Source organism: Lepisosteus platostomus, chromosome 17, assembly GCF_059453375.1.
Source record: "Lepisosteus platostomus isolate fLepPlt1 chromosome 17, fLepPlt1.hap1, whole genome shotgun sequence".
Classification (NCBI taxonomy): Eukaryota; Metazoa; Chordata; class Actinopteri; order Semionotiformes; family Lepisosteidae; genus Lepisosteus; species Lepisosteus platostomus.
The window spans coordinates 7,985,547-7,998,916 of NC_142627.1; the positions used below are offsets into that span (position 1 = coordinate 7,985,547).

The following is a 13,370-nucleotide window of genomic DNA, read 5'->3' on the forward strand; positions in this document are numbered from 1 at the left end:
GGTTTAGCTCGTTAAGAACTGAGTTGAAATGAAAGCCCACAGACACACTGCCCCTCCAGGACCAGAATTAGACTCTCCTGCTTAAAACAGTATTTGGCTCCAGGTAAGAAAATGTTACTGATTTCGATTTGCCAGAATTTTGAATTGAAATTATTCCTTGGTTGAGAGAAACTTTCTCTCAAATGAGAAAAGCATGCATGTGGTTTCACTAGGCTTCCAGTAAAATGTATCACAGCAGTTTTATTTTGCTTAACAGGTAACTTTCACAGCTGTTCTAATAGGCGGATATGAACATGAAGGAGATGAAGTCATTTGCACCACAGAGGTTCAGCACGAAGGAGGATACGGCTTTATGATGTTGTGGCAAATCGGCCCCAAACCCAGTTCGGCAGAGAGGAAGGTGCCAGAAAACAGGCAGGAGGCAGGCCTGACGAAGGCAGAGGGTTTATTACCCTGTTAGTTACGGAGGTGTGCTATCCACCAGGGAGAGCTAGAGGGAGGGAGAGAGACTGCAGAGTGAGAGAAAGGGGGAGCTCAGTTTCCCATAGCTTGCAATCTAGTGCAGAGAGGGCAAGCTTTACGGGCACCCCTCCTTTTTATAGGCTACAGTGGGGGACAGGGAGCTGTGACACAAAGGTCATGGGGCAACGGCACAGTCAAAGTGGAGCTCTGGGGGGAGCACAGCTCTTCAGTGTTTTATGGGCAATGGTGACTGAGATAAGACAAATTGCTTTAAGGTGGTATAAATAAGGATTAAGCACCTGCTGGCCTTTGGAGCTCTTGTATAGTAATTTGGGATTTAAAAGGAAATATGTGATTCCTATTGCATAACAGTTTGATTAATTTGGGTTTTTATGAGCTTCAGGCTCTTATATTCGTAAACACTGGGTGCTGGACATTTCATCTTTCTTTATTATTTTCAGTAATGGAGTCTTAATCTGTTTCTTATCCATTGATATAAATGGTGTGCTTTATGCATTGCTGCTTTGTGCACTTGCTTTATCATGAAATCTTGCTTCATTTTAAAGGCCATGCTCTTGTGATCTAATTTCCTCTGGTCTGCTGGCTTGTCCGTTTCAGTAATGCCCATAAATTTGCTTGTTGATTATCCAGTGTCACAGGTTTGTGCTCTGACAGAGCCCAATTTAAACAGTATTTACTGAATGGCACCTAAGTTGTTCTAAGGAAAGGTCTAACAAAACAAAATGTTTAGAGACTCTTAGTGTGAAGTGGCAGTACATAGGTGATGCAGACTAGAAACTTACAATCCTTTGCAATGGTCACCGTTTAAAAAAAAAAACTCCCTTCTGTAGGACAAATTTGAAGATAGATTTCTATAAGTCATGGCTACAGCATTGGAAGTTTGCCCTTGTGTCTGTTGTATTGGGTCCCATCCACATGTGGAGGAAAAAATCCTTTGGAAAAAGTATTTCTTTTAATCCAAATGGCTTGATAAAGCAGGCAGTCTGTATGGACACTAGATGGAATCCTTACAGTCCAGAAGGATTTGATCCTCTGTTCAGAAAATAATTGTGCAGTTTGAGCTACTGTGCTGCATCTTTGATAAATCTTCCATATGGTGGTCATGACAGGTCCTAATTCATACTTTCCTCATCCCAGTTAGTATTTTCTGCCCATAGGGATCCATTCATTTCACAGGATAGCCTATTTTGTGTCTTAGATGCAGCTCCCAGTCCATCGAAACCTTTTTATTTATGGCTCTATATTGAATGAATATCTGTGGCCGCTAAAACCCATTTCTTTTAAGAGAAAAAAAAACATTTATTATAGCTGTCCTGAGTTTTTTTTAAATCCAAGATGGCCTTTTTTTATGGAACAAATTATTATAAAACAGTGTAAAAAGGTGCTAAAGGTTACTGTAACTTAAAGTATTTAGCTATATTCAAATAAAATAATTCTAATCTTTAGATTTTACAGAAGACTGTTTATGGTGACTATAACTGATATACAGTAAGCTCTCACTGACGGCTACCCTCTGTGGTAGATTTAAATGTGTAAAAAAGAAATGAAAAACACAATGGTGTCGTCTTTAAACTGCAGTTTCTTGAGAACTGGACAGTTGAAATGCCATTTTCTTGTTTTTTCCAAGTCAAACAAAAAAGCATCTGTAGAGCAGAGGGAAAAGAAATCAACAACAAACAAACAAACGTCTAGGCTCTTCGATCCACATAGAAAAATAAAAGATCAAGTCAATCACATTTTCACTGCAACTATGTAAAGAGCGTATTAAGGTTTGTAAACAGCGCATGTGACCTTCACTGTTCTCAAGCCCTTCTAGACTGTCAATGCAAAATGGATTGTATTCAGGGAAAGTCTGTTTTAGATCGCTTTACCTCAGTCCTGCTTATTTTTAGAATTGGAAAGCTTGAAATCTTCAATGCATTAATCCTTGGGTGTAAATGGATAAGTATTGCATACTATAAAGTGTGCTGAGTACAGTAACAGTAACTGATACAGAGCTGTATACAGTATATGGTCTTAGGTTTTTTCTGCCAGAAGACTGGAAAAGAAATAATACAATAAGAAAGCAATGCTTTGCTTGCTAAAGTCTCTCCAACGCTGAGCAGACTGGGAGATAACTCCTATCTGTGCGCGCGGCATCTTTGCCTTATGACTTTGTCTTAATATAAAGAGAGAAGTGCAAAAAAACAACTGGAAGTTCTCTGAGAAGTAATACTGTCCATAACAGAACCTCAGTCATCTCTGAATCGTACCAAAAAACAGAAGGGGCAACAGGGGGTTCTGTCTCCTGAACAGACAGGCCATTAATCATTATACAGAAGAAAGATAAATTAACCTCAAATGTCCTCTTTCATTGCTGAGTACATAAATGTCCAGCCTGATAAACTTTCAGAATTGGAAACCTCATAATGTAATACAGCCAGAGATGTCCCTTGTGTGCCCTTTAGAAATGGGGCCTGTTTAAACACTGGCTCTAATAAAAATAAACAAGCTGTTTTCTGAAACCCTCTGTGAGCTGCTGATGAAGATTCAGAGCATACAAAGAAGAGATACTTATCAGACCGCCTTCATGACCACAGTGAAAACCTCGGTTACAGCTCACAAAATTACACTTTCATTTTGTTTGGGGTGGAGGTTGTAGTAATCAGCAAGTACTACCAATTAACTTCTAGCAGTTTGTCTTATCTACACAAACTGGTGGTGGCATTTCTATAGCAACCTCAGTGTATTTTAGAAAATAATGTACCAGTGAAAACAGGAGGTTTGGTAGCTATGAAAATATTTCTACTTTGTCTTCTCTGGCTCTTCTGAAAATAGAGGTAAATACTTAAAAATAGTTACTACTTTTACATTATAAATATATATGCATCCTAACGTCTAGGAATTTTCTGTTTCTGTTTCAGCCTCCATTAAGATCTCTGGGAGCAGTAGTACTGCACGAATGAAATGGAGAATGCAGAAGTATTTATAAATTCATATTTTCCTTATAATCTAATAATCTATTTTCACACTTGGTTTGGTTTCAAAGGTAGCAATTTATACATTATTCCAAAGCCGTCAGCTAACAACCTTTTTAAACCTACTCATTTGCTCTCCATATACAGTAGTAATTGCCTAGATTTTGATTGCTGTACAGTATAATCATTTATTGCAACAGTCATTTTGACATTATTTCATCATCAGCTCTAGCATTTTGCTGGGCCCGGATGGAGTGATATAACCTCATGGCAATCTGTTGTGTGTGTGTGTGTGTGTGTGTGTGTGTGTGTGTGTGTGTGTGTGTGTGTGTGTGTGTGTGTGTGTGTGTGTGTGTGTGTGTGTGTGTGTGTGTGTGTGTGTGTGTGTGTGTGTGTGTGTGTGTGTGTGTGTGTGTGTGTGTGTGTGTGTGTGTGTGTGTGTGTCACACTTAGTAACAAACCTAACAAAGTCTTTTTGGAAAAAGCTTTTTACGTAATTATCCACAATAGGGTTTATTGTTAAAAAATATCGCCGGGGCTGATTTTATGAGGGAAGAATTATACCTAGCAATTGACTTGCTTGTAAAAATAAGTCCATAATCTTGCACAGTCAATGTGCTTAAATCATGAAATGCCGTGGTAATAGAACTCAAGGTTCCTTGGGAAGAGTATACTAGCTTGTTAATGCTGAGGTCTTTAGCTGTACCACCAGTTTAAAGAGGTAATGATATATTTGTGATGATTTCATTCTCAGGGCCACGGTGATGTAGGAAAACACATCTGAAATAATTAGACACGCTGCATTGTTTAAAAGGGACTTTGCTCAGAAAAAAATAAAGGCTTATAGGATGACAAATTTTGTAAAGATAAATAGCTAAAAATCATTGGGGTGACAGTGAGGTTTGTTTTTTGGCTTATTTAGTCCGTATTAGCTACTGTACATGGCTGGAAGCAACCAGTCTTTTTTTAAAAGTTGGGCAACAAAAATTCACCCCGGTTTTGCCTAAAACAAGCAGAATCTAAACAGAAGCCTAAAGGCGCTTTATCTAGGTTGACATTGCAGTTGATTCCGTTGGACACCCTCTGCCTGAATTGATTTTCATCAAATGGAGACCCTTTCAATCCTGCTATTGTCAACCGCTTGGCTTACATCCACTAATGCCAGGCCTTAGTTTTCCTGATGACATTTCATTTGTTAGACGCTCCTGTGTAAACAACTCTCCCTACACTGCTCTGTTCACGTTGCGCTTTTATTTAAACTCTATCACGCAAATGACTTGGGAAGCCAAGTGCCCCTGAAATGCTTAGCCCTGCATCATTTCTCTATTTTCTGTGAGGTAGGGCACTGCGAGCAGGGTGTCAAGAGCTCGGCTTGCTTGTAACTCACCTAGAAGGGCAGGTTTGACAGCAGCAGTGTGTTGGGGTTTTTCGCTATTATTTTCTACAGGACATCACTTGTGGCAAGCAGAGATAAGGCTGACTTAAAGGATGTGGACTGGGTTCAGTCTTGTACAGTATGTAACCCTTCATTACATCCAGTAGGTTACAGATGAGAAGGATACCCTTCAGCCCATGAATGTGTCTTTCAGTTCAAGCAGATAAACTGGTCTCAGAAACTCATCCAACCATATTGCTGTGTTAGTCAGACACCACTTACTTACTGTATAGTGTATTTTAAAAAAGGAGACTGTTACTTTTTACATAACAAAAAGAGTATTTGTATTCGAAATATAATGACTTGGTCTTAAGATGAAGGATTCACTTACGTTTTTGTGTAGTAAGCGGTTTTGTGTATTTTTTTTTATTCAGACAGTAGAAATGTAAGTGTTTTTTGTGATGAGGACTTAATGGGTTTAATGTTTTTGTGTGGCAAACGTTCAGGGAGCATGATTAAGGATTATTTCCAAAAAGCACCACTGTTATGTTTAATGTCCGCTTTCTGGCATCAAAGACATTTTTTAAAATTAAAATAACTTTGATAATCATTTAATTTTCTTGTCTTTGTCAAAATATGAATATTTTGCTGCACAAATTGAAGCCACGCTTCTAACCAAATTCTTGAAATAATTCAAAATATAGCATCTTGTATTGCACAGTGGAAGTGCTTTGATACTGTTATTGGAGGATAACAATATGTCAATAATTAAATACTCATTTATAATCTCACATGTGCAAGACTGTATTTACTACATTTATTTTTTAATCTTACATTTTTATATGTCTGTCCATAGCAGTACACATATAAATGAGGATTATCTGACCTACAGCATCAGACTCGAAGCAGTATGCACATTGAACAATACATCAACTTTAGGTAAAAGCATAAGATCACCATTGTGTGAGGTATTGAAAATTACCACAGGGTTGCTAATAGCCTGTATGCTGCATGACAGAATAATCAAGGAGGCTGACATTTGCTTGTCAGGCTGAATAACGTTAGAAACTACAAGTCTTCCTGCTTAGAAACCGGGGCCTGTAGGATTACAGTGCCCTGTTATTGGTGCTGATTAGTTTTGATTTTTGGGACACTGGCCTAGTGGTGCCCTTGAATCAATAAGGACTAATGTTCATCAGCTCGAAAAAACCTGATGAGTCATTTGGCCACCTGGTGTTTTGTCTGCTCTGTGCGTCTTGAAATGGTTCTCCAGCTGCTGCTCATGGTCACACTAAAGAGGTCATAAGGAATAAGGACACCCAAGAATTAGATTGTGTTTGAGGATGTTCACTGAGTATTTAGGTATAATGACTCTTGATTTAACCTGCTTAGCTGAGGGACAGCCACCCTAGCTGAAGGATGAGGAGGCTGGGACCCCCATGCAGATATAGGAGGGGCTCAGCTCCACAAGCAGCTGCCCAGTTAGAGATGAGGTGGAGAAGGGATGCACAAGATCAAAAGTAAAGAGAGATGTTCTTGGATGAAATGTGTAGCTTTGATAAATGACATTGGGAATGATTATAAAGCTCCCAAGCTTCAGTGAAGATCAGGTCAGGTAAACTCACCTTATCCATGCACGACCTGGGCTCCAGATGTTACGGGTTTGAAAGTGAGCTCTGTTTTTAGGTAGGTGGAGCTCAGCTTATAGTGCACTGTCAACTTCTGTGACTTTTCAAGTTCTGGGCCTCTGATCTTCTCCCTTTAGTGCTTTATCTCAGCCATGGGGCCATGAGCTCTGGGTTTGCTTGCAGGAAAGATCAGACTATTTTGATTGCAGCACCAATTCATCATCCCAGAGGCAGTGTTTGTGGTTTGCACTGAGTAAACATGAGAATTACAGCTCATTTTAACAACCTAGACCTGCACCAGAAAATACTATCCTCTTGTGAAACATACAGCAGGAGAACAATGGGTAAGCATTGGATTTCATTGCTGAATGGAGTGCATTTTGAGTGCAGTGGAGAAATTACTTAAGTTAAATTACTGTGCTAATCACAAACACTGGATAGTCACAGAAATTATGCACTTTTCTTGTTGGCGGAGCTGGAATTGCTTTAGACTGAAGATTCACTTGGATTGCAGGGTCAGTCAAGGATAAAATGACACCTTACATTGGAAAATAATGAAACCGTGCGTATCAGTGTAGGAAACCAAATATGTGATGGCACGATTCTGCATGAAATTGTTGGCAAAATGCAGGAATGTGAGGGGAAAAAATGCTGACTGAATAGCTTCTCATGGGGGGTTTTCCTGTATATTTCTTTGTTTCCTCTGTTGTATTTTCTGGGGAGAATCTGGTATTTTCCCTTTTTATGATTTTTCATGACCAGGCTAGATGAGGAATAGAAAAGGCAGGAGCAACATTCCAGCTGGCTGTTCCACTTGAAAGGCTCAGGAAAGCCATGGTCACTGTCGAGAGCGCAGTCGCGACTGCTGTCTCAGTCTGCATATCAGGGTAATGCACTTGAGCTTTACATTAAAGGAGTCACATATACTATGCACATTTTCTGTTTCATTTCTGCTTTGAGTAGACTGTATTGGTTGTGCCATATACTATCTGTCTTCTATCTGTCTATCTTCCTTGGTCTTCAGTCAAGCATCTGCAAGTGTCTTTATAGTAAAAATTAGAAAATATATCTTAAAATTAAAGAGAGGCAATGTTAAGGAAGGGATTTTATTTGTGTGTGATCTTAAGCATTGGCTAAGAAGGCATGGAGTCACATTTATTTGCTTCCCTTTTACACTTTTCACTTGTACACTTTGTATTTATTGTGGTGCGCCGAGTGCAGATTTCCAGATGGCTAATACCAAAACCTGAAAGAAGCTACCCAAAATACAAGAAAAGAACGCACTTACCTGTTGTTAAGGTGCAGAGACACCCTCTCTATCCCTACAAACTCGTTTTCTCGATGTGATGAAGTTCTTATTTCGCAGGGGGGGGGGCAGCCTGCACCACAACAGCAGCCGTCATCAAATGCTTTGTCTTTGCAGCTCTCCTGTACGCAACGATTTTCGGCAACGTGACGACGATCTTCCAGCAGATGTATGCCAACACCAACAGGTACCACGAGATGCTCAACAGTGTTCGCGACTTCCTGAAGCTCTACCAGGTTCCCAAAGGCCTAAGTGAGAGGGTCATGGATTACATTGTGTCCACGTGGTCCATGTCCAGAGGCATAGATACCGAAAAGGTACTACAGACTGGTCGCCCAGTATTCATAAGCTTGCATGCTGACTATTGTGTGGACTTCTGCATGGTTGCCACTTTTAAGCTAAAGCTGTGTCACAGGAGGCACTAAAGTAAAGCATTTTCTTAAATGCTCCAAGAAAAACAAAGAAACTTGGTTGACTACCGTGAATTACACCTAAAACAATCAGGATACAAGATCTATCAAAATGCATTTAATAATTAATTATATATTGTCTGGTGGTGCTTGTAGAAAGCATTTTATTATAAGCATTTATTTGGCTTTTGGTAATGTGTAGTTAAATATATCTGTCTGTTGAAGATGTTTAAGCTTTATTAAATGCTGTGCTTAAGGCTGTCAAAATCCATTTTTAGCAGTATACCAGTATTCCGTGCCGTACTGCCTTCTATGTATTTTATATTTCACGGTCAGGATCTTCAAAATGTGCTCTAGCCCGATACAACCCTTTTATAAAGGTTATAACACCACATGGATGTGGCAGAAAAATGCACAAAACTGGGATATATAATTATTATATATTGTAGAGCACTCACAATTCTCTGAGGAGAAGCACATTACTGTATGTAACTGTTCCCCACGTGTAGGGTGGAAAGATCTGAGATAGTGTGTGAAAAAATACTGAAGTCTGATGACCAAGGATGCATATGTAAGACTTTCTTGTTGACATCACTACTACTGGTGGTGAAAGAACTATAGTACCTTATATGAATATATCTGCTTAGTAAAACTGTCTGTCCAGTCTGTTAGGCAGAACACCTATTGATTTCTTTTTGCATTCAGCAACGAATTTCAGAATACAGCCCCATGAAGCTTTCAGGTCCTTGTATTGTGGTAGCAGGGTACAGTTCAATGTATACTGGATTATACAATATGTGTAATGTCCACTTGAATCAATGCATTGACGATGGATCCTATGCAGAAGGCACAGTGGACATTGATTTTAGAAAATGTAAATGTACCACTTCTGATATATTTCCATTTCAGTCAAAAATACAGTATATTTCAGGGATACATGTAAGTAGCTCCCCTGTGTCAAAATCTTTGCTTTTCATCTGAAGATCATTTTGTAGGGCATTATTGGAGATTCTGTGCACTGCCCTTCTTCATTTACAAAGTCATAAGAAAGCACACATATTTGCTTTTGGGATGTATTTTCGGAAATACTCCAAAATAAAAAAAAAAAAGATTAAAGCCTTTTGGAAATTTGCAAAATCAACGTCATCATGCTACCTACTGTATCCTGCATTACCCTGAGCAAATTCTTCTGGCTTTGTGAAATGAAACCCCAAGTCTCTTGCCCATAGGATGAAGTGCATCGAATCGGGGATTAGAACATTATGGAAGAGCTTCTGTGAAAGGTGACATGTTCTTAAATCTTGCAGCAGTGGGACACACATGGCCCTTTTTCTGGTTCCATCCTAGGTATTACAGATCTGCCCGAAGGATATGAGAGCTGATATATGTGTACACCTCAACCGCAAAGTCTTCAAGGAGCACCCTGCCTTCAGACTGGCCAGCGATGGTTGCTTACGTGCTTTGGCAATGGAGTTCCAGACTATCCATTGTGCCCCTGGGGATCTCATTTACCACGCAGGCGAAAGTGTGGACAGTCTCTGCTTTGTGGTTTCGGGCTCTTTGGAAGTAATACAGGATGATGAAGTAGTGGCCATTTTGGGTAAGTTGGGGCACGTCAGCCCAAAGACAGCTTTGAAATGCACCCTTATTTTAGAAATGTTGCATATTTATTAGCCACTTACCATTTAAATTAGAAAATGGGAAATAACAATGAGTAATTGGGCATTGAAAGTTGTTGCTGTACACATATTAATCTTAATTCATTTCTTAATGAATTATCTTGGATTATCTTGCTACTTGCTGTAAGGCTCGGTATGAAAATCATCATGAGTGCAACTCTGAGTTTTGTCAGAAAAAGGGCATTTTCAATAAGCATGGTCGCTTGACTAGTTTGAGTAAGAGCAAAGTATAGATAAAAGTGGAAGAGATGGTGAAAAGGAGACGTACTGTAACTGTATTTCCATAAAACACTTCAGCAGTCTTCAGACAAGCACATAAGCTTGATTATGCAATTGGCCCTACTTTGGCTTTACTGTATTATTCACTGAAACATTATTTGTGATCACTGAAGTTTTATTAGTTAAAATTAGTATAATTTCCCTGCAACTGGAAATTTTGTGGTAATTGACCCCCCTCCCCCCCCCAAATTACAGGGTTTTTCTTAAAGTGGTTTGCACTACCAGTGGCTTGATAAAAGCAACTGTATGTATAAGATGTGACTCTGCTGCAGCTTAAGAATTTTAAATAGCTTCTGTTGTTTTTTGCTCTGTGTGTATTCATTTCTGATTTTTAAAAATGTCTGATTTTTGCAGACGTTTTGAATCCAGATAGTCACTGTGGACTGTATTGTGCACCATGCCCTCTACATTAACCTTATGTAATCCAGTCTTCCTGCTGCTCTTTGTGGTGTGAATGGAATTTGTATTTACTCCTCCATAGAACACTAAATAGCCCATCGTCATTTCTAGATAGCTCAGATGGAGGAGTTAACTAGGCTTCGAGTTGTGAGGAGTGGTAAGGAAGAGTGAGTTTGTCTCTGACACAAAACTGGCTTAAGGACTATGAAACTTAATACTATGTTAAAAGTATGTTTTTTACTGTAACTGTATGACAAGCAACATTTGACTATAGCAAATGCATCCATTTGCTAGAAAAGAGGATGAAAGGCTTAATTGCAGAATCCCCCAACCATCTCTTTAGTCTTTTATTGTATTCTAAAGGTTTTTGGCATCTTAATGCCATCATCTTCAGCTATGACCTACTGTGCATGCGAAGTGGTGGACTTTCTGATTCTGGCTGAGTAACTGAGCGAGTATGGTATTTGAAATGAATGCAACTGGAGATTTTGTTTACAGTTTTTCTGACTATGTTCAAGAACAAACTATGTACTTTACTCTGCCTAAGAAATCCCGTTTACAAAGACTGTAATTGACATGCAAAATCTACTGTACAGTATCACAGCTGATACCCTTGGCAATAGTTACGTACAGTATCCTTCATTGCAGGAGCAGTTTGTATGGTTTGCATTCTTATTGCCCTGCAGTAATGTATATTCCGTTTGAGCTTCTTTTTCCATCTCAGTGCACAGAGAGATACAGCTTTTAATTCCTTATCTCAGCAAAAGGAAATGGATAACAGGAGCAATTTAGAACTTGCTTATGTCTGAAGGCTGGGAAGCCAGGCCTTGGCATGCAGATTTATGGAGCTTGTGCTCTTCACCTGAATTCATTTTGCCACAATGTCTGGTTTTGTTATGCCCTCCTTAAGAATAAAAAAAAAACAATTAGCCCCAGTGGCTCAGGCGAATAACCTTTTTCCAATTGCTTACCTAAACACAAGTGGAAAATGAGATCCGGTTTGTTTTCACTTATTAATCCTGTTGGGAATGATTTTCAGAGCCTTTTCGGTTCGTCGGGTATTGTGCCTGGAGATTCTTGATCATCAGCCCATACAGCACGTTTCAAAAGAACAGCTTGTGATTTGAGGAGAGAGTTTGCGTCTTCGTTAATGAAAGCAAGAGCCTCCCAGCTGTGCTTTAGAAACAAAACAGCAAATGATCCTGTCCAGGGCTTTGTTTTTCAATTGTATCAGATAACCGCATTGTGACCAAGGATGTTTTTGTGATATCCGGCACTATTTTCTTGAGTCGTGTTTTAATTCTCAGCTAGGATTTGGCATTGTATTATGAAGTTATTCCTGGTCGTCAAGTGTCTGAATTCTACTCTGAGTTCTAGTGCTGCTGCACATGGTTCTTCCCCTTTTAATATACAAGAGTTTGTGAGGATGATAGAACAGATTAGTTGCCAGACTCAGTAGTGAAGAAGAAGAAAAATAAAAATGCCAAGGCCATTTGTTAAATGCTCGGAGCCTGAGCACCAGTCGAGGAAGACTATTTTCAAATACAGAGAAAGATGTTTAAGGCAGAAATTAAAACAGAACCACAGCAGAGCACGGACTGGTGCAGAGAAACGATCACTGAAAACGAAAATCCTGTATTGGCACGAAAACAAGTGTTTCTGAATCATTAGGAACTCAAAAATTGGAATTTTGTAAGAAGACTTTTTTCAAGGGACATTTTTGTATTTACAATTTGCCTTTTCATAATGATTCAGATGAGTTCTCTCATTTAGAATGAGCATAGTGTATGTGCTAGTTTTAATTAGTTTTAATTAAAAATAGTAAAAATTAAGCTCTTTGGGATGTCAGCTTCTCTTTACTATTTCAGAAATTTCAACTAGATTTTCAACAATTATTTTCATAGTGGTACATTCCAAATGTACCCATGTCATATTTACTGTATGTACAGTAAAACGCGTGCTGGCAGGAACGCTTTATAATGTAATTTAGAAAATATTATTAACCTACTACAAACATGCTGTTTGCAGAAAACGCATTGGTTTTTTTTTATTGGTTCTTGATACCGCCTTGTCTAAAATGGTGCATTTTCTTAAAACTAGGAGCACCCCTAAACACTACTGCTGTGAGATACGTCATGAGAGTGCTTTACCATAAGTTCATTCTGGCACAAAAAAAAATAGAGCTCCTATCTGCTTACCGTTCAAACGTGAACTGAAATTTCTGTGGGTGAGTGCAGCGTGTGTGTGAGCATGCATGAGAACGAGCGTGTGTGTCGGTGTGTATGTACAGTATGCGTGTGTGTGTGCGCATGCATGACAACGAGCGTGTGTCTGTGTGTGAGCATGCATGAGAACGAGCGTGTGTGCAGCGTGTGTGTCTGTGTATGAGCGTGTGAGCATGCATGAGAACGAGCGTGTGTGTCTGTGTATGAGCGTGTGTGTGTGCTACAGAATGCCATATCATCGTCTCGTATATTTGGGAACTGGATGCTCTGACACCCCTGAGCCTCACCCCCTCCGGCAGCGCCATCTGTGCTCCAGCTCTTCCAGCGCTGCGGTCGCCACGAGGAAAGCGCGATCGCAAAAAAAAAACTGTCACGAAAACAATTGGACTGGAGCAAACAGTTCGCACAGAGAAAAGGACACAGACGCCGTAACCAAGTGTCAGAGCTGTCGGCCAGCTCCCTTAAACCCACATGCCGTTCCACATTCGCCCCGCCGCCAGGCGCGCTGAGCTAAAATAATTGTCCTCTGCTGAAACGTGTGATCTGGCTTTTGGGGGACCAAGCACTTCAGCTCATACAGTAACTGCGCCAGTCCATCCTAAAACTAGGAGCCCTATTTTTGCACCTAT

General features: G+C 39.7%; 1 protein-coding gene across 2 annotated transcripts in view; it reads left to right on the forward strand.

Annotated features, from left to right (window-relative positions):
- Positions 1 to 13,370, forward strand: part of LOC148646051 (voltage-gated delayed rectifier potassium channel KCNH1) — a 109,828-nt gene that overhangs the window by 37,348 nt on the left and 59,110 nt on the right. For both annotated transcript variants that reach the window (XM_088609522.1, XM_088609523.1), the window contains 2 exons: positions 7,867 to 8,066; positions 9,507 to 9,759. In XM_088609522.1, the coding sequence (XP_088465648.1) occupies positions 7,867 to 8,066; positions 9,507 to 9,759 (453 nt within the window). The remainder of the gene's footprint in view (positions 1 to 7,866; positions 8,067 to 9,506; positions 9,760 to 13,370) is intronic.